General features: G+C 57.0%; 3 protein-coding genes across 4 annotated transcripts; all 3 read left to right on the top strand.

Annotated features, from left to right (window-relative positions):
- Positions 1 to 4,905: 4,905 nt before the first annotated feature.
- Positions 4,906 to 9,476, top strand: DCTN3 (dynactin subunit 3). Its single transcript, XM_071580420.1, has 7 exons — positions 4,906 to 5,037; positions 5,166 to 5,250; positions 6,153 to 6,239; positions 7,126 to 7,209; positions 7,699 to 7,757; positions 8,489 to 8,548; positions 9,113 to 9,476. The coding sequence occupies exons 1-7, from the start codon at positions 4,939 to 4,941 to the stop codon at positions 9,200 to 9,202; spliced, it is 564 nt and encodes a 187-aa protein (XP_071436521.1). The 5' UTR covers positions 4,906 to 4,938; the 3' UTR covers positions 9,203 to 9,476.
- A 1,298-nt stretch (positions 9,477 to 10,774) lies between these two features.
- RPP25L (ribonuclease P/MRP subunit p25 like) lies at positions 10,775 to 13,064 on the top strand. Its single transcript, XM_071580594.1, has 2 exons — positions 10,775 to 10,833; positions 11,673 to 13,064. Exon 2 carries the CDS (start codon positions 11,682 to 11,684, stop codon positions 12,228 to 12,230), a length of 549 nt encoding a protein of 182 aa, XP_071436695.1. The 5' UTR covers positions 10,775 to 10,833; positions 11,673 to 11,681; the 3' UTR covers positions 12,231 to 13,064.
- A 2,447-nt stretch (positions 13,065 to 15,511) lies between these two features.
- On the top strand, positions 15,512 to 18,045 carry ENHO (energy homeostasis associated). Of its 2 annotated transcripts, none has more exons than XM_071580457.1 (2): positions 15,512 to 15,750; positions 16,333 to 18,045. In XM_071580457.1, the coding sequence occupies exon 2, from the start codon at positions 16,624 to 16,626 to the stop codon at positions 16,807 to 16,809; it is 186 nt and encodes a 61-aa protein (XP_071436558.1). In that variant the 5' UTR covers positions 15,512 to 15,750; positions 16,333 to 16,623; the 3' UTR covers positions 16,810 to 18,045. The 2 variants fall into 2 exon arrangements, with proteins under 2 accessions (XP_071436558.1, XP_071436559.1); XM_071580458.1 differs by lacking the exon at positions 15,512 to 15,750 and adding an exon at positions 16,022 to 16,067.
- The last annotated feature ends 292 nt before the right edge of the window (positions 18,046 to 18,337 follow it).

The raw sequence follows: 18,337 nt of genomic DNA, 5'->3' as shown, positions 1-18,337 counted from the left end.
GGGGGCAAATAATGGGGATATTGGTGGGAATGGTGGGGGTGGAGCTTATTGGGGTGAGGCTGGGTTTGGGGGTTATCATAGGTGAGGGTTGAGGGCAGGGAGGCCCAGTAGAGCTACCCCCCCATCAAAGACTGCCCAGATGCCAGGGTCCCTCGGCCAGATGGCAGGGGCACTCGAACTACCTCGTTCGGGCTGGGTGGGTGCCTCCTCCACCCGCTTGCACCCCAGGGTGCCAAAGCAGGGTGAGCATGGAGCAAGGCTCTCCTCTACCTCAGTGTGGGGGGCTCGGTGCTGGCGGTCCCACCCCTGCACTCCCACCGCAGCCGCAGGACTCAGTGTATCCATTAAAGGAAACAAACTGCTGAACCAAACTGGTGTTCAGAGTGCTGTGTGTGACGTTGTGCCACCTGCCAAGCTCCAGGACCCAGTTTGGGGGTACCAACTGCCCAATACAGAGTCAAAGCCTCCCTCCCTCTCCTGCCAAGAAAAGGGAGGAAAGGAGAAAAAAACCCTCAAAACAGGTTAAACTTAAACTAACTATATATATTTATACAGAAGAGAAACTACAATATAACACACACTTACACAAGTTAGATATAACAAAAAATAACTCCCCATCAAACACAAATCCTGCTATTCTACCTACAATCACTCTAGAGAACAAAATTCCCCAGAGACAGACCCAAGCAGAGAGAAAGGCTAAGAACAAACATTTTACTTCCCTAAGATAACATGGTATTAAGTCAGTGCTCTGGGCCTGAGTCTCCCATCCCTCCTGGGACACCATGGTGTGTCCTTCCGGGACCACAGCCACGAAGGAACTGACCAAGCCGCTCCCACACCGGCTCCTACACTTTGACATGATGTCGGAATAGGGTATGGGATACTATTGGCCAGTAGTCAGCTGGTAGTCTCAGGTCTAGTCTGAAATCTATAGCCTAAATTTAGGCCTACCTAGCTAAATCCATAACAAAGACACCCCCACAGCCTGTGGTACCCTGGGGTGGTAGCTGTAATGCCTGAAGTTTCACAGCCTGCTTCATGTTTGCCTCCAGCACAAGGATTGTTTCAGATTCTGGGAGCTCTAAGTTGCAAACAGGTGTCCTACACCCACCAGAGCCCTGAAGCATGGGCTGAATCAGACTGGGCACCAACTCCAGCCATGCCAGCCAGGCCATTGGGCTGCTTGTCCCCCCAAGCTTCCAGTGGTAGCTCATCCTTGGGCAGCAAGCCCATTAGGCAAGGAATGTGGTCCTGGGGCTGCTGAAGCCGTGGCCGTGGGGCTGTGAGGTTGCACTCAGAGAGATGCCAGCAGTGCTAGGCCAGCCTGGCACCTGGGCAGTGCCCACAGAGGACACAGGTGGCCCAGGTGTGGCTGGGAGGCACAGACACATACATGGGTGGTCATGGGTGCGTGGTCATGGGTGCATGTACAGATGCACACGGACAGGCAGAGAGATGTTCAGGCAGTAAGTCACCACACAGGGGCGGTCCCGTGGTGTAAAGGAGAGCACTCTGGACTCTGAATCCCAAGGTCCTGACTTTGAGTCTCAGTGGGGACTGTTCCCTGGGCAGTTAAATGCCTCCCTGCCATCTGATCCAGGGTCAGCCCCGGTCCGTACCAGGTGCTGTGACAGTCCCAAGGATTTCACTGTCACTGTCCAAGCTCGCTCGGCCGTGACAGATGGACCTTGGGATTTAAACAGAGGGGCCAGTTCTGCACACGCTGTGCCTCACCTAAAAATCCACTGTGCAGGCTGGAAGGGCACACCCACGTGGGGAGAGACCTTCCCAAATCTTCATTCGTGAAGTCTGGCCATACAAGTCACCACACATAGGCAGATCACTTGTGCCCCCTGGTACAAACTCAGCGGTGTGCACACTCACATCATCACACTCACAAGTGTGCATTTGCATGTGCTCACACAAGCACTTGGTCACACATGCAGCCACTTGTATGCATGAAGAGGTGCAGGGAGCACCCATGGGGACAGACATCCCAGCCAGAGGCAGCCACAAGGACAGGTCTGCCCTGGCATTCATGAAGCCAGGTCCCTGGCAATCAAGGGAACAGAAACTCTTGTTTGAGAGTCCCTCTTGGGGACAGACCGGGCCCTCTGAGGACACCTTCAGCTCTTGGAGACAGTCCCAGCTGCCCAGGGACAGCCCCTGTTCCTTGAGGACAGTCCCAATCCAGCACAAGGGGACATCCTCACATCCGCAGGGGACACCCCCAGCTTCCGGGGACACCCACAACGCCCTGGGGGAAGCCACAACCCGGACCCCCCAGCCCACCCAGGAAGCGTGGTCGCTGTCCAGAGTGCTGCAGCAGCACTGCCCGCGCCAGACCTGTCCTCGGGCCAGGGCAACGTGGGCAGGAACACGGAGGGCAAAGGTGTCATAGTGGGGACATTTTGGGGACACGCAGGTGACACAGGATCCCTACAGAGGACCCTTGGTCTGGCGGATCCACCCCTACAGTCTGGCTTCCAGGCCAGAGAGAGGTCTGTGAATGTGTGTGTGGGGATGTGTTTGTGAATGTGCCAAGCAGAGCCAGAGTGGGATTGATGCAGCCTTAATTGGGGTCTTGTGTCCCTTGTCACAGCTGTGAAGTGCTGGCCACAGCTCATCGAGCACCAGAGCCCCAGGGAGCCGGGAGGGCACACACGGGCCCATGTCCCCACTCATTACCAGGTTCAGGGGGTGATGTGTGTTTCCATGCTCCCTGGGTGGCTTGGGGACACAGCTGCTGTCACCTGAGTAACCAGTCGTGATTGATGGCCACTTCCCCATGTCCCGCAGGGACTGTAATTGAGCGGGAAGGAGGAAACGAGGATGCAGGGACAATCCAGCCTTGCAGCAAGAGTGCTGAATCCAGCTTCAGCACTGCCCTGGGGGCAGGTGGTGGGGACATCTCTGTGCCACTGGAGGGTCCAGGGGTGGTGACAGGCCTCCTCTCAGCCCCAAGGGGTGGGGGGCACTGTGCTGGGCTGTGGGCAGCCAGTGCTGTGGCTTCAGCTCCATTCCAAGACTTGCAAACCAGATGGGATTCTAAAGAGTGGGTGAGGACAGTCCCAAAGCCCCAAAGTGCTTGAGCCCTGGGACTGCCCAAGTTTCTTCCCTCGGGAAAGTGGGTGATCTGTGACCCTCCAGCACAGGCATTTGTGTATTTGGGGGATTGCTCTTCACATTGAGCCCAGGCCACAGCAGAGATGGTACCATCTAAGCACAGAGCAGCACTGTGTGCACAGTCTCCAGGCCCCTTCTGCAGCGCCCAGGCACTTCTGGTAATGAAACCATTTCTATTTGTCTCCTCTGTGGAACAAAGCTCATCTCTTTCCCTCTGAAGATCTCAGCTATCGATCTTTGGGAAAAAAGGAAGGCACATGGATCCTCAGCCTGCTCCTGCTGCCAGAGTGCTCTGCACAGCTCCTCCAGGGGGATTTTGAAGAGTATGGCAGCTGTTGGGGCACTGAGTCACCCCACAATTCCCTTCTGCAGCCTGGCAAGTCTGTACAACTCAAGGTAGAAACACAAAGATTTTTCAGGGCACAGTGAGTTTAGCTTTCAATCAAGGGGAATGGGCGGATCCCCAAAGTCATCCAACCCACATTACCAGCCATGTTAACAAAGTACTCTCTATTAGCAGATGGTTTTGACCTAATGTAGGGGCCTGGAACCTTGATGTTCCCTGGTGCCTGGGGTATGGTGGTGCAACACCAGTCTCCATTCTGGCACTGCTGAAGCTGTATGGGCAGAGCCCTGGGGTGCAGGAAATGTCATCAAACGGTGCTTTGAAAACTCACAGAACCAAAGAATCATTAAGGTTGGAAGGGACCTCTGGAGATCAACTAGTCCAATCTTTCTGCCAAGGTGGAGTCAACTCCAGCAGGTGACACAGGAACCTCTCTAGGTGGGCGTAGAATATCTCCAGAGAGGAGACTCCGCAACTTCCCTGGGCAGCCGTTCCAGTGCTCTGCCACCCTCGGTGTGAAAAACTTCACGCTGAGATGGAACTTGCTGTGTTTTAGTTATGGACATCACTCCCTGTCCTGTCACTGGGCACCACTGAAAAGAGTGGCACCATCCTCCTGATGCCCATCTTTGAGATATTTATGTGCATTAATGAGGTCCCCTCTTAGTCTTCTCTCCTTCAGACTAAACAGTCCCAGCTCTTACACTTCCTCCTCATAAGAAAGTTCTTCCAGACCCCTCATCATATTTGTGACCTCTGCTGGACCCTCTCCAGTAGCTCGTTGTCTTTGTTGTACTGAGGAGCCCAGAACTGGACACAACACTCCAGGTGTGGTCTCACCAGGGCCAAGCAGAGGGGCAGGATCCCCTCCCTCAATCTGCTGGCCACAATCTCTTACAGCTATGTCCCAGGATACTTCTCCCTCTGCAGTCTGGAAACATCCTGGACTTTTCTCTGAGGTGGATGCTGCTACCGGGAATTCTTCTAATGCCTCTGGGAGATCCATGTAACAGTGCCAGCTGAAGGCAGGATGTGGCTGGGGTTGGCATTCCTTAGTGCTTCTCTCCCGAACAAACATCACCTGCGGCGGTCGATGGGAGAAAGGTGAACGCGGGCAAGCTAGAGCCTGGGGAAAAGCCCGCGGCAGCCTCCCGGATTTCAAAAGCCCCTGCATCCACATGGATCGCTATATCAATTCCCTTTAATACATGCGAGCGTCTCTTTCCTGGAGGGCCACACCAGAACGAAGCCGCCATCGACCGCCCGTCCGCCGGGGCGGCGGGAGGGCTGCACGCCTCCCTCTGCAGTGCAAATCGCCATCGACCGCCCCGCATCCTCCGAGAGGGGCTCCGCACCCCGTCCGCATCCCGCCGGCCCGTCGCCATGGCAACCGCGGTCCTTGGCAACGCGCCGCCATGGCAACCGCCGGAAGGGAGGTGCGGCCGCTTCCGCCCGGCGCGAAGATGGCGGCAGGCGCGGCGGAGCTGCGGAGGCTGCAGTGGAGGCTGGAAGAGCTGGAGCAGCGCGTCGGGCTCGGCGACGGGGGCTCCGGACCGCGGAAGGTGCCGGGGGGAGCAGCGGACCGCGGGAGGTGCCGGGGGGAGCTGTGGACACCACCCGGGGACCCGCCCGGGGTGCCGCGGCCCGGCGGGGCCTGACGGGCCTGTCCCTCCTTTCTGTGCCTCTGCAGGTGGCGGACGAGCTGGTGAAGGTGCAGGTGTCGCTGAACAACATCGCCGGCAAGAGGGAGAGGATCAAAATCCTGTTTAAGAAAAGTGAGCGCGTCTCAGGGAGGAGCCGGCGGGGCGGGGATGGGGGGGGAAGATCGAGGTGCCCCGTGTGGGGTTTTGCTGCTCCGAATAAATAAACGCCTTACTTCTGCCCCATGTAATCCCCGTTGATATGGGGCCCTTTGTGTGTGTATTCGGCAGAAAAATCAGTAACTGAGAGAGCTCTTTCTGCTCCCGATTCTCGGGCTCAGCTGGTGGGGGTGGGAAGTGGGCGACCTGTTGTTTGCTCGATGTCCGTGTGCCTGTGTCAGTGCCGGGGGTTGCTCCGCCTGAAATGCAGCCCCTGCGGGCACTCGGAGCTCCGGGAATGAATTCCTGCGTGCTTGGATTTCTCGGTCACGCTGGAGCAGCTCTGCCCTGTGTGTATGGCAGGAGCAGTAAGGGTCACACGCAGACACTGGCGGGCAGACCCTCTGCACTGAGGGGTGCTTTGGCCTGCAAAGCTGCCTCTTGGACAGTTTTTGCTGTCTGGTATCACAGAAAGATCAAGAGGGTCTTTGTGGTCCAAGTCTGCAGTGGCTGTTCAGTGTAAAAATGTAAACTCTGTGTTTGCAAATGCTTTTAAGGACCATGATGGAGGGCTGTGAGCTGGTTTTGTTCTGAGGGTGTGGGGAAGCAGGTTTCGCTCACCTTTGGTGTCATTATCAAACTTAAAACAAGTGTTGCAGATGTCCCTAACAAAGAGGTTTTTTGGCTTGAGCCATTTATCAGTTCTTGTTCACAGTGCTCCAATGTCAGCTATTTCCGCGTTTAAGTTGATGTATCTGTAAAGCAGAAAAGCCCCTAAGCAGCAGTGTTTACAAAGTAACCTGATGTGTAGCACAAGGGAAAGTTTCACTTGTGCACGCAGTAACTTCTTCCCTCCTTCTTGTCTCCGAACACTCCAGTTGAAGATGTGATCAAATACCTTGACCCTCAGTACATTGACAGGATGGCTGTTCCAGATGCCATGAAGCTGCAGTTCATCTTGGCAGGTATGGCATGAAACAAGGGGAAACAGGAGGGGGGTTTGTAGCACTGCAAAAAGTGTCCTTTACCTCAGTTGGGTCAGCATGGATTTCATTTTTCAGCTGTAAAGGTGTGACCCAGCATGCTTGGTGGGAGTATCAGAGAGGTATTTTGTAGAAGGATGTCCCCCAACCTTAGTGCTCCCTTGTTTACATCAACGCTGCAGCTGTACCAGCTCTGATCTGTTCAGTATTGATCATTCAGTTTAACCTCACATTAATCAACGATTGATCAGAAAATTTGGAGCTGGAATGGTTTTCCTCACCCGACTTCCAGTTCCCTCTAGGCAGTGATAAAAACAGGAGGTGTTTGGGTGTGCTTTAAGCACCACTGAGCCTTGTGCTCTTTTGTCTCAAGGAGTTTGATTCAGCCTGTGAAGGTGCAGTCTGTGAATGGAACTTCATAGAATCACACAATCATAGATGTTAATGGTTTGGAATGGATGTTAAAACTCTTCCAGTTCCAACCCCCTGCCATGGACAGGGACTCCTGCCCACTAGACTGGGTTGCCTTGAACACTGCCAGAGCTGGGGCATGCACAGCCTCCCAGGGCAACCTGTGTCAGTGCCCCACCACCCTCACAGTAAAGAATTTCTTCCTAATACCTAATCTAGCATTCCCCTCTTTCAGTCTGACCCATTACTCCTTGTCCTATCACTACATTGAAGTAGAGATTTTCCTGCCTGAAATTGGTGAGAATCAAGACCCAGGGACAAGCAGCACAAAAGTCTAAATAAAATGTTGAACAAGCCCCTTTCTGGATAAATCAGCTGGAAAAGCTGCAGCTGGTTGTGAAAAGCCAGAGCAGCATCTCCTGTTCACTGCTGTTGCTTCTTGTCCCTCCCCAACCAGAGGAACAGGCTATTCCTGAACGTGCAGCCCTTCTGGAGCAGGTGAAGAACCTCCAGCCCATCTTGGACAGTGCCAGTATCCAAGGTACGTGTGTTCTTCTGCAAGCTTGAGTTGAAAATGCCAGCCTACCAAGCTGTGGCCTGTCCTGTTTCCTGGGTTTTTCTTGAGCCTAAAACTAGAGAAGAGGACAGCTAAGCACATGGTTGTGTGAGAGTAGACAAGGACAAATTTGGTGGTGTGTCTGCTTCTCCCTTGTGCTGCTCTAACCCGGCAGAGCCAGAGATGCCTTTTCAAATACTTGCCATAATGTTCTTCCAAGTGCTTTACTGTGATGCAGTTCTTGAGTAGCCCTTGCTGTTGGCACCCCCAAGGTTGTGCCATCCCAGAGCAGTGAACAGATAAACTTGGTATTTAGAGTACAGTTAGTAGGGGTTTTTTAATCCTATCAAACATGTGTTTGTAGCATTCAGTGATTTCTGTGTTGTGCTGGTGGATGAGGAATGGTCCTTGTTTCAGGAACTGTTCCCATGTGCTGTAAAAGAAGTAAAAATTATTTCCCCTCTGTGCTTTCAGCGGTTCCTGACCACGCAGCCAAACTGCAGCGACTCTCACAGATCCACATACAGCAGCAGGTACTGTAAATATCCCTGTCTGTTGTGACTAGAAGGGAGGAGGAACCTCTTGCCACAGGCTGTGCTGACACCTCTGTAATTTGCAGTTGCTTGAATTGTTTTTTCAATCCCAGAATATGCATACTACAGTCTGAAGTTCAAGCACTCCGAGGGGGTAAAGGAGCCAAGATGTCTGGCAATTGAGTCTCAGTTGGAAAATTGTTGGAAATTTGCCTATCATAACCCTGCTCAAAACAGGGCTTTGAATGACACATAGTGGGTTTAACCATCTGGCATTCCCCCTTTCACTGGGACACTGAGGTAAAGCATTTCACTCTTCCAGTGTCCTAGTCTGTGAAAGGCTGTTGATACTGTCACCCTGTTACTTCACCCTTTCCTTCCCTGTGTGAGCACTCCTGGAGCTGGCAGTGAGTAGCCTGGGTAGTTCATAATGACCCTTTCAGCATTTTACTGTGAGTTTCCACTCTGAGGCAAGCAAAACCTGGATGCTGAGGAGAGGCAGGCAGTGGTGCAAGCCCAGGGACTTTGGTGCTTCATCATCATGGGTATTTGTGCCCTTCCTCTTGACTGTGGAACCCTTTCCAGCTCCACCGAGCAGCCACAGGCAGGGTCTGAGCTCTAATGTCAGTACTGGCCTTGGATGAGTTTCCTCCTTGTGCTGCAGGGACCAGGAAGGACAGATGTCCTTCAGCTTATTTATTGCTCACTCACTGTGGCTTCTGTTTTCGCAGGAGAAGCGTCATGACCTCACTGACAGTGTCAAGACACTCCTTGAGGACTACAACAAAATGGTATCCTTTGAGCCTGACCCTGTGCCCCAGGGATGCCCTTTCAGTCAGATACCGTTGGATCCGCAGCCCAGAGTTTAACAGGAGCAGCTGGGGGACACAACTGCCTGACTCTGATGAGAAGGGCAGGGTGCTGCTTGTGCTGGATACACTGAGCATGGAGGAGCAGCACAGCCTGCAGGCTGGTGCAGGGTCTGCAGGGGACATTGGCATGTCTGTCAGGTGACTGTTGGTCCCTGCAAGCTGCCTGAGCCCATCAGCAGCTGATCCTGGCCACGTGGGATCCCAGTGCTGAGCCACGTCCCAAACCCACTATTGAGTAAGGAAGCTCTGCTCTTTCCTGCAGAAAGCCATTGCAGTGACAGTGTTCAGAAGTGCCTCCTGGACTCCTGTGGGTGTTTGGTGCTGTGCAGTGCTGCAGCACCTGGGTGGTTTGATTACATGTAGGCTTTCAACAGCCCTGGACCTCTCCCAGAGAATCAGCATTGTACTGGTACTGTCAGGGTGCTCTTACCTTGGCTTCTTCCTTGCCATTTCCACATTTCTTTCCTTAAGAGTCGTGTCCAGACCCTGCTTCTCTCCAAGCAGTTTGTGCAGTGGAATGAAATACTGACGCGGCTGGAGGCGGCCAAGCAAGCGAAACCCGTGGCCGAGTGATGGCAGAGGGCCCGGGGCCCCCTTGGCACAGCCTACATCCCGCTGGTCCCAGCACTGTCCTGCTTGGCCTGAGCATGCTGGAGTGTCACCACCGGCTCCCAGGGACACCTGGCTCTGCTCCAAGCTGTGTGAGCCCTGAATCCAAGTGATACTGCTCCTTAACATGCCACTGTTGCAAATCTTGCACTCTCCTGAAAAGTGCTTTGGTTTGTAACTTATTTAGAAGTCCCTTTCTGCTCTTACTGTGGACCATAGTAAAGTCCTGGAATGCTGACTGGGTTGTCTCTCTCTCTCTCCCTGGGTGTAAGGAGTGCTCTGGCACAGACTGGGGCGTTTCCCCCAGGCAGTGGTGGGGCAGTCTGCAGGAGATGGCTGGTGCTTTTGTCAGCCTTGGGCCAAGGGCAGGTAAATCCCTTCCATTCCCACAGCCTTCCATAGGTTGTGGCACACACTCTTCCTGTTGGTGTGAGCTGCCTGTGCCCAGGGGAATCTGGCCTCGTGGAGCTTTTCCTGCAGGCCGTTCTCCCATCCCTTTGCTGAGAGAAGGCAGTGGCTTTTGCCTTTATCCTGCCTCTGCCTTCCAAGTGGCTGCTGCAGGCCAGGACCTGGTCTGACTCGCTTTTCAGTGAGGAGCATAGGCTGTGCCTTGCCTGGTCTGGGCATAGCCTGGAGTTTCTCAGTTTGAGGCCACGCTATTGGAAGGGTCTCAAACCCTTCAGCTTGGTGAGACCCCGAACAGCTGTGTGTGACCTGGGAATCCTGCAGGTCTGGGCAGGATCCCAGCAGGAAAGTCAGGAGGAGCTTTCCTGCCCTTGTACTGTCCCTGCTCAGCGAGCTCACCCACCGGCACACCACGGCAGGGCTGCAGCTCTGCAGAAACCCCCCTGGCAGGCTCCAAGTGCCTGGGAAGCTCCGGTACTCTTGGGAGCTGGGACTTCTGGCGCTCACTGGCACCTTTGTCTGGGCGTGCACGATAACACCGTCTGTGCCCGGTGCCACGGAGGGCTGGAGCTGCTACGGAAAACTGGAGCTTGTCCGGGAGAGCGGGAGCTGCTCGGCAAAATGAGTTGACTAGGGAGAACGGGAGCCGCTCGGGAGAACGGGAGCTGCCCGGGGAGAACGGGAGCTGCCCGAGGAGAACGGGAGCTGCCCAGGGAGAGCGGGAGCTGCCCAAGGAGAACGGGAGCTGCCCAAGGAGAACGGGAGCTGCCCAAGGAGAACGGGAGCTGCCCAAGGAGAACGGGAGCTGCCCGGGGAGAACGGGAGCTGCCCGGGGAGAACGGGAGCTGCCCGGGGAGAACGGGAGCTGCCCGAGGAGAACGGGAGCTGCCCAGGGAGAGCGGGAGCTGCCCAAGGAGAACGGGAGCTGCCCGGGGAGAACGGGAGCTGCCCAGGGAAAACGGGAGCTGCCCAAGCAGAACGGGAGCTGGCCAAGGAGAACGGGAACAGGACCAGGGAGAGCGGGAGCTGCCCCCCGCCACTGCATCCCAAGAGTGGGCGTGACCCACGAGTAGCCCCGCCCATAAGCTCACGTAGATGGGCGGGGTCTCTTATCGGAGCTCCGCCCACACACCCCGCGCCTGCGCGTCGGGCGCCATCTTGAGGGGAAGGCCACGCTGAGGCGGGCGCAGGTGAGTGAGGGGCCGGCATGTCTCTCATCCCACAGGGACGTCCCGTGTCCCACAGGGACATCTCATATCCCGCCGGGTCAGCCCTGCATCCCACCGCGGCACCCCGGCTCTCCGCGGGCCCCTGGGCTGCGGCCTGGCCCGCCGGGCCCCCATGTGCCGGTGGGGGTGAGGCTGAGGGCCTCCTGTGCTCTCAGGGTCCGGAGCGGGGGCTGAGGGGCTGCCTACTTAAATACCTTGAGCAGTGTGTGTGGTGGGAAAGGGCAGTGCCCTGCACAGGGCAGGCGGATGGGGCCTGCCTTGAGAGACGGGAGTGTGAGACTGGACCTTTTTCTTTCCTTCGAGAAAACTGTTCCTGCAGCCCCTGGCTTGCCTTCTGCCCTGTAACATGAACTGCTACACCCTCACCTGCACTGACCAGAGTCCACGACCCCGTTTCTGTGCCACACACGAGGTGCTGCAGTTGGGCTGTGCCCAAGTTCATGGGGTGACGGCCTTGTGCAGGCCATGGGGTGCAGCCGTGGCAGCATCGCCCTGGCTTCTGTTCCCAGTAACCACAGCTCACTCATTTGTTCTGCCTTCTCCTGAGATGCATCCTGTGTTTTCTACTTGTCCTGTTTAGGCCAGCACCACTAGCTCTGCCCCTTTCACTGCCTCTCTGCCAGGGCTCCCTGTGGCAGTGTTCGTGTTGGAGGTGCATCCTAATAAGGACTGGGCTAATCTTTTGGATATGGCTTTCAGAGTATCCTTTAGAGGAAAGGTTGTAGCTAATGATGGTGAGAATTTCCTTGTGCAACAATTACAGTGGGAACTTGTGTTCACAAGTCTGTTTGCCCTTTCAGCACTGCAGAATGGAGAACTATAAGAAGACCAAAATCGTGGAGAAACCTTGTCCTCTTCCTTTCACTGACCTGGCCACTGATATCACTGAAATGAAGGTGAAGGACGGGAGCAAAATCAGGAATCTGATGGGCTATGCCATGAGCAAGATGGAGCAGGAGTGTGTGAGGCAGATTCTCTTCACTGGCTCAGGCAAGGCCGTGAGCAAGACCATCACCTGTGTGGAAATCATGAAGCGACGGCTCAAGGAGCTGCACCAGATCACCAAAGTGCTCTTCAGACAGATCGAGGAGATCTGGGAGCCCATTGTGCCTGAGGCCGGCCTCGATGCCTTGACAGTGAAGAGGAACATTCCTGCCATCTGTGTCCTGCTCAGCAAAGACCCCCTGGACCCTCAGGAGCCGGGATACCAAGCTCCAGGATCCTTTGATGCCTTCTGGACTGAGACGCTGCGAGCGGAGTCGCAGGGCCAGATGAAGAGGAAGCAGGGTGGGGGCCGGGGCGTGGGCAGCACAGGGAAGCACCGGCGCTCCGCAGGGGCCGCGCCGGGAGCGCCCTGAGCACAGGGAAGCACCGGCGCTCCGCAGGGGCCGCGCCGGGAGCGCCCTGAGCACAGGGAAGCACCGGCGCTCCGCAGGGGCCGCGCCGGGAGCGCCCTGAGCACAGGGAAGCACCTGCGCGCCGGGAGAGCCCTGAGGCACCAGCCGGGCTGGGGGCTGCAGACACCAACCAGGTGCTGCTCAAACCTGCTGCTCACACGTGTCAAGCGCGCAGGTCTCCCCGAACTGCGTGTGTTGTGGCTGTCTCAGACTGTGTCCTGATGAGTTCCGTTGCCAAAGGCTGCCAGGCCGTACTCTGCAGTGGGTCAGGGAAGATGGGACTCACCTCTGCTTGAGCAAGGACTGTGGTGTCCTGTCAGGGAGCACAGGTGAAGGGCTGCCCAGCCAGATCTCAGCTGCCTGGGGGTGCAGCAGCCTCTGTGGCAGGTACAAGGAGGAGATTGGACCTGATGAATTCCCTGGCTCCTGCTGCCATCACCAGGGCTCATGAGTGGACAGACAGCAGGACACAGGGCTGCCTTGGCCACTTCTGTGCTTCAGAGTCCATCTGCTGAGCCTGTTGGGGGATTGAATGTAGGGCTGCAGGGGTACTGCTCCGTCTGCCATCATGTGCACGTCGCTCCCTTCCTGGCCCACTGTGGCTCTGTGGAGCCGATGGTCTCGTCTCTCTGCCAAAGTGGCAGCACTTGTGTCATAACCAGGCCAAAATCCTGTGGCTGAGCAGCTGCCCTGGGGTGGTGGTAATGGGCAGCTCCAAAGGATAATGTTGTTTCCCCTTACTGCTCCTTGATAATGCACAAAAGTGGGTTCAAAATAAAGTTTATTTTCTTGTAACTTGGAAATCTGTCATGTCTTCCTCGTCCCACTGGAGGTCACCCTGTGAGCATTGGTGGTGGAGCTGTGGCTGAAGCTGCTCTTTCAGCTCTCCCACAGCGCCACATTTGTGCATCTCCTGACTGCAAATGGACCCTGATCTGAGGGGAGTAGCTTAATATTCAAATACTAACCTCCTTTAGTATCCAAAACAGGTCAACATGATGGGTTTTTTTCTGGAAAACTTTTTGCTAATTTTTTTTGCTATTTCAAGCTGACAAGAACTGCAGTCTCAAAAAGACTCATTCTAGACTTTGCTGAGCAATGCAAAGGATTGATCGTCTTTTCTTAGGCAATAGTTTCCCTTCTGGAGTAGCTCTGGTAGGTAGGTGGTCAGGAGGGAAGTGCTGTTCCCTGTGATAGACTCAGATCTCACCAGAACAACCCCTGCTCACACCGTGTCCTGAGCTCTGCCTGTCCTGCACACCCTTCCCATGTTCCTGCGTTTGTAGTGAGCTCCAGCTGGGCCCAATGCTCTGTGTTATCAGTCAGTGGGTAACAACACAAGCATTTAAAGAAGAGATTTTGCCTAAATCGGAGGTCAGGGGAGGCGTGGTGTGTTACTTGTGCCACCCAGTGCCTTCACAGACAAGATTTCACCTGCCTTGCATCAGCATGAGCTTTGTCACAGGCTGAGCATCCAGCAGGAGCCAGGACAGTGCCAGGTGCACGTGCCTCTTCCTGCCTTTCTCGTGGTGGTCTCACTGCTTCCTACCCCACCATTGTCCCTGGACCTGGAGGTAGGCAGGGAAACTCGGACCTGTCTGCTGTTCCATGCCAGGTGCAGCCTGGGGACAGGACAGAGTTAATCCGGCTTATCCTGGTGCTGTTCCTGCTGCTGCTCCCTCACATATAAGGAGGAGACTGCTTTTCTTGACTAATTAGCAGATTAGCCATAAATGCCACGGAAGATGCTCCAGTGTCTGATCTGATTGGTTCTGACATTTCAACGGGCAATGTGCCTGTGTTTGTTTACTCAAAACACCCGCTTAGTGGGGAGTCTGAGAGCCGGCCCTCGGGCAGCCTGTGTGAGCCTCCCTCGTGGCGGAGGCGCCTTTAACGCCTCCTCATCAAAGCTGCTGCAAAGTGATTGTTATTTTTGTTTCATCCTTTGAGTTATCCTCGGCTGACTTGGTGGCTCTCCTGTCAGGATTGAGCATTACCCGGCCTTCCCACCTGTGAGTTCTTGAGCCAGGCTTGGTCCCAGCTGTCTTGCAGGTCTGCCCTTCTCACCCATTCTTCATCCAGCTGCCTCTTTTCCCTGGTGCAACACACCAGGCGGGGCTGCCCAGCTGGACAGGTTCCCGCTGAGAGGCTGCTGTGGGTCCCCCTGTGTCACCGCTGTGTGTCTGTCACCAGACGGATGTGGGGCCTGGGCTTGGCTTTTCAGACCAACTGCAGGTGCTGAGACCTGAGTCGTGGGGATCTCCAGGAACCACCTCCTTGTGTGGCCCTCAGCCAGTGCCCCTGGGTGTCCTTCACCAGGTGTTCCCCCTCTGGGGTGATGCCCCACACCAGCGTGTGTGGCTCCAGTGCCGTGTGGAAGGAAGGTGGAAGTTTGGTGAGTGATGTGTCTGTGCCCAGGGCTGGTGAGGCTGACACTGCCCAGATTCCCAGGTATGGAACACCCCTAAATGTCTTGTTCCTTCACCTCCATGGGTTGTGGTGCCCGTGCCTACCCCTGCCTGCCTGTAGCCCTTATGACCCCGCGGGGCCCCCAGCCCAGCTCTGGCAAGTCCATGCTCACCATCCTCAAACCCTGGTATGCTCGGGCCCAGGAGCATGTGTGTGTCCATGTGCACGTGTGTGTGCACGTGTGTGTGTGTGCACGGGGGCACGACAGGCAGCCGCGGGACAGCCAGGCGGGAGTCCCCGGGCAGGCAGGGAGGTACAGGCCAGGGCTGCACCGGCAGGAGCGGGAGGGCAGCAGGGTCAGTACCGGCAATACCGGCAGTACCGGGCCACGACCAGCAGAGCAGTACGGGCAGCACCGAGGTCAGTACAGAGTCTGTACCGGGACAGTACAGGCAATGTCGGGGGCAGTGCCGGGGTCAGTGCCGAGTCTGTACCGGGGCAGTACCAGGGCAGTAAGGGGGTCAGTATCTGAGTCAGAACCAGTGTCAATACAGAGCCAGTACAGGGATCAGTACCCGGGGTCAGTGCCAGGGTCAGTGCCAGGGTCAGTACCCGGGGTCAGTGCCAGGGTCAGTGCCAGGGTCCGTGTCCGTGTCCGTGTCCGTGTCCGTGCCGGCAGAGCGCGCGCTGCCCAGCGTTGTTCCCTCGCCGCTCACGTGGGCGCCGCGCGAGGGGGCGTGTCCCCGACCGGGCGCTCGGCCAATGGCGCGCGGCGCGCGGCGGGGCGGCCGCCAATGGTGGGGCGGGGCGGGGGCGGGGCGCGCGCGGGCCCCGCCCCCCGGTGCCGGCGGGAGGGCGCGGGCGGCGCGCGGGGCTGCGGCACCCACGGGTGGGACCGCGACGGGTGCGGGGCCGCGCACCCCGCGCACCCCGCACACCCCGCACGCATTGCTCACGCACCGCACACACCTCGCACCGCACAGCGCCCCGGGACCCCGCTCCGCGCCCGGCCCCAGCAACTCCTCCCGCCGGCACCGGGGTCCCGGCGGCTCCCGGGGCGAAACGGAGGCAGGTGGGTAACGCAGGGGCCCGGCGGCAGGAGGGCGGAGTTGGCGGGACCTGTTGTTCCCCGGTGTCGAGGGCTCCGCGGGTGTCCTGCTCCGCGGCGGGCGAGGAGTCGGAGGCACCGGGACGGGTCTCTGCCCGACCCCGCTAAGAAGAGCAGAGGGGGCTGCACTGGCCCCCACCTGCTGCCACCCGTCCACTGGCCCCGCTCGTGGTGCGGGACCTCGCAGCGCAGTCCCGGCGGCAGGAAAAGCAGCTGGAGGGTGGAGACGGGATAGGAGCTTGGCCAAGGCTGCCCCAAATCACCCAGGGGAGCACCCAGAGGTGGGTTTGGTTCGGTATGAGGTGATGGGTCTCCCACTGGGGACACCTCCAGCTTGGTGGCTCTCGCAGGGGATGGGGACGACAGCCAGAACCTGGGGTGCTGGAAAGGTCTCCCGAACCTTGGAGAAGCTGTTGCAGCCTCCAAACTCCATTGGAGCCTCTTGGACTCTGGGGTCGCTGCCCCTTGGCACCCTCACAACCCACCTAGCAGTTCACACAGCCTGTCCCCTCGTGCCCGTGGTGATGGTGATTTCCTCTGTTCCAGGAAGGAGAAGAGGGATCCCTGTGTCCTCACTGCCCTGCTGGAGGAGGGGGAGCCGAGAGGAAGCTGTCACCGATCCTTCCCAGCTGTGCGGTGCAGCGGGACACAGCTGTGAGCGGACAAACTGACGGGGTGACGCTGTCCTGCTGCCTGCCGGGCCCCCATATCCATCCCACCGCTGGCACCACTGCTGTCCCCTCTGTCCCCTGCCAATGCCGGCAGGTGGAGGCTGCACTGGCATCCCAAGTGTGAGACTGAGCTGTGGGCCTCATTTACTCCTGTGGGACAGTGGCCATGGGGGCTGCTCTCTCCACCGGAGCGATTGTGGCAATTTCTTTTAACTGTGTCATCGCGTTGCTCATCCTCATCCTCTTCCTTATCCTCTGCAAAGCCTGCAGGACCCCTTCATGTCCCAAGACAAGCCCAGTTTCTGATGCGGATGAGTCAAGGAATGAAGAGAAGTACCTGCTGCAGCCCTGATCTGCCTGGGGATTTCTGTACCCGGCTGTGCTGAAGGAGTTGCACCAGTCTGGATGGTTGAGCTGGACTGGGGTGCTGGACCAGTCAGGATGAAAGCAGAGGGAACACCAAGCTGCTTGCAGGGGGTGCAATGGGGGACACAGTCCTTTGCCTTTGGTGTGCGAAGTTCCTGTAACTGCCCAGAGTGATCATGGGGATAGAGAGACAACAGATGGGGATGTGCTCCAGGGACAATCGTGCCTGTCCCAGAGGCCAGCGAGCACAGCAGCAGCCTTGTCTTCCTGTGCACCCACGCTTGGGAGGAGCCTGTGGGCATGGGACAGTGGCCACCACATTGCAGACCTGAGCAAGGCCAGTTGGAGGCTCAGAGAGGGGAGGCAACAGGGCTGGCACAGCACTTTTCTTCAAGGAGACTGGCTGTTCAGTGGTGGGGTGTGCCTAGGGGCACCTGAGCAGTCCTGGTCCTGCTGGCAGAGCGGGGTGTTACCAGTCCAGATGTTTGGGAGTGGTCCTTGGGTACCATGTGTCCCCAGCCTCAGGATGGCACTTGGCACATGTCTGCTCAAGCAGCCAGTTTGATGAGGCACAACAGGGTCTGTGTGGTCTGCCCAATCCTGCCCAGTCTGTCTCAGTCCCCTCCAGCATTAGTATTAACTCTACTAGGCAAATGGCCCTCCTCCTCACTGGGTGTGTGTCCCTGCCTTCCCTCCTGCCTTCCCTCCCAGCAGAGGCCAGCCAGTGGGATTTGACCAGACTGCGAGCAGCAGACATGCCCTTGTTGGCATCCCCATCCCCGCTGGCAGCAGCCTGGTGTGGCTTTTTCCTGGGGAGGTGGGAGACATGGGGATATGAAAGTGCTCAGAAAAATAGCATTGAAGGTTCTTTGACCCCAACTGTTCCCTGGGGATCACAGTGGCTCTCTGGGGAGGGATGCCAGTGGTCTGGCTTGTCCTCAAGCCTGGCTGCTGCATCTCCTGCCCTGCCAGCAGGTGCTGTGGGTTTTGGAGGGCTCTGCCTTGCCTACCCTAGAGCCGAGCAATAGCCATGGTCACCACTGGCACAGCCACTGCAATAAGGGGACAGAAGGGTGGGGTGGGAGGGACACTGGGCAGGATTCCTGTGCAGGCTTGGCCAGGCCTGGCAGAGCCTGCAGTTCCTCCCTGTGTCAGGTGTAGTGAACACATCCCTTTGCAGCCTTGTTTTTACTAGACTAATAAACCAATTGTAGGACCCGTATGGTGTCTGAGCTCTACCCAGCGCCTGAAAAATTTAGGGGAGATGTCATGTCCTGCCATCCTGCAGAGCTGGGGAGCCCCAGTGCTGGTGGCGAACATTGCTGGAGGACTGTGTGTGGTTTCTGAGTGATGGTGATAAGGAAGGGCTCATGTCCACATCTATCTGTGGCTTTTAAGTGCTGGCTGAGAAACCTGACCAGGTGTTTCACGCCCACAGCATGTCTGCCTGGCCTTGTGGCAAGTGGGTGTCAGCAGGGAGCACTCCCCAACCTCTATGGTGGAGGCACCTCAGA

This window comes from Pithys albifrons, chromosome Z, assembly GCF_047495875.1.
Source record: "Pithys albifrons albifrons isolate INPA30051 chromosome Z, PitAlb_v1, whole genome shotgun sequence".
NCBI classification, from domain to species: Eukaryota; Metazoa; Chordata; class Aves; order Passeriformes; family Thamnophilidae; genus Pithys; species Pithys albifrons.
Note: the sequence above shows the minus strand (reverse complement) of the source record. Positions and strands in the feature narration are given on the sequence as shown.

Coding starts and splice junctions, on each gene's coding strand:
- RPP25L (XM_071580594.1), top strand. CDS start 11,682: ATGGAGAACTATAAGAAGACCAAAATCGTGGAGAAACCTTGTCCTCTT.
- DCTN3 (XM_071580420.1), top strand. CDS start 4,939: ATGGCGGCAGGCGCGGCGGAGCTGCGGAGGCTGCAGTGGAGGCTGGAA. Junction 5,251..6,152: donor CAAAATCCTGTTTAAGAAAA/GTGAGCGCGTCT, acceptor CGAACACTCCAG/TTGAAGATGTGATCAAATAC. Junction 6,240..7,125: donor GCTGCAGTTCATCTTGGCAG/GTATGGCATGAA, acceptor CTCCCCAACCAG/AGGAACAGGCTATTCCTGAA.
- ENHO (XM_071580457.1), top strand. CDS start 16,624: ATGGGGGCTGCTCTCTCCACCGGAGCGATTGTGGCAATTTCTTTTAAC.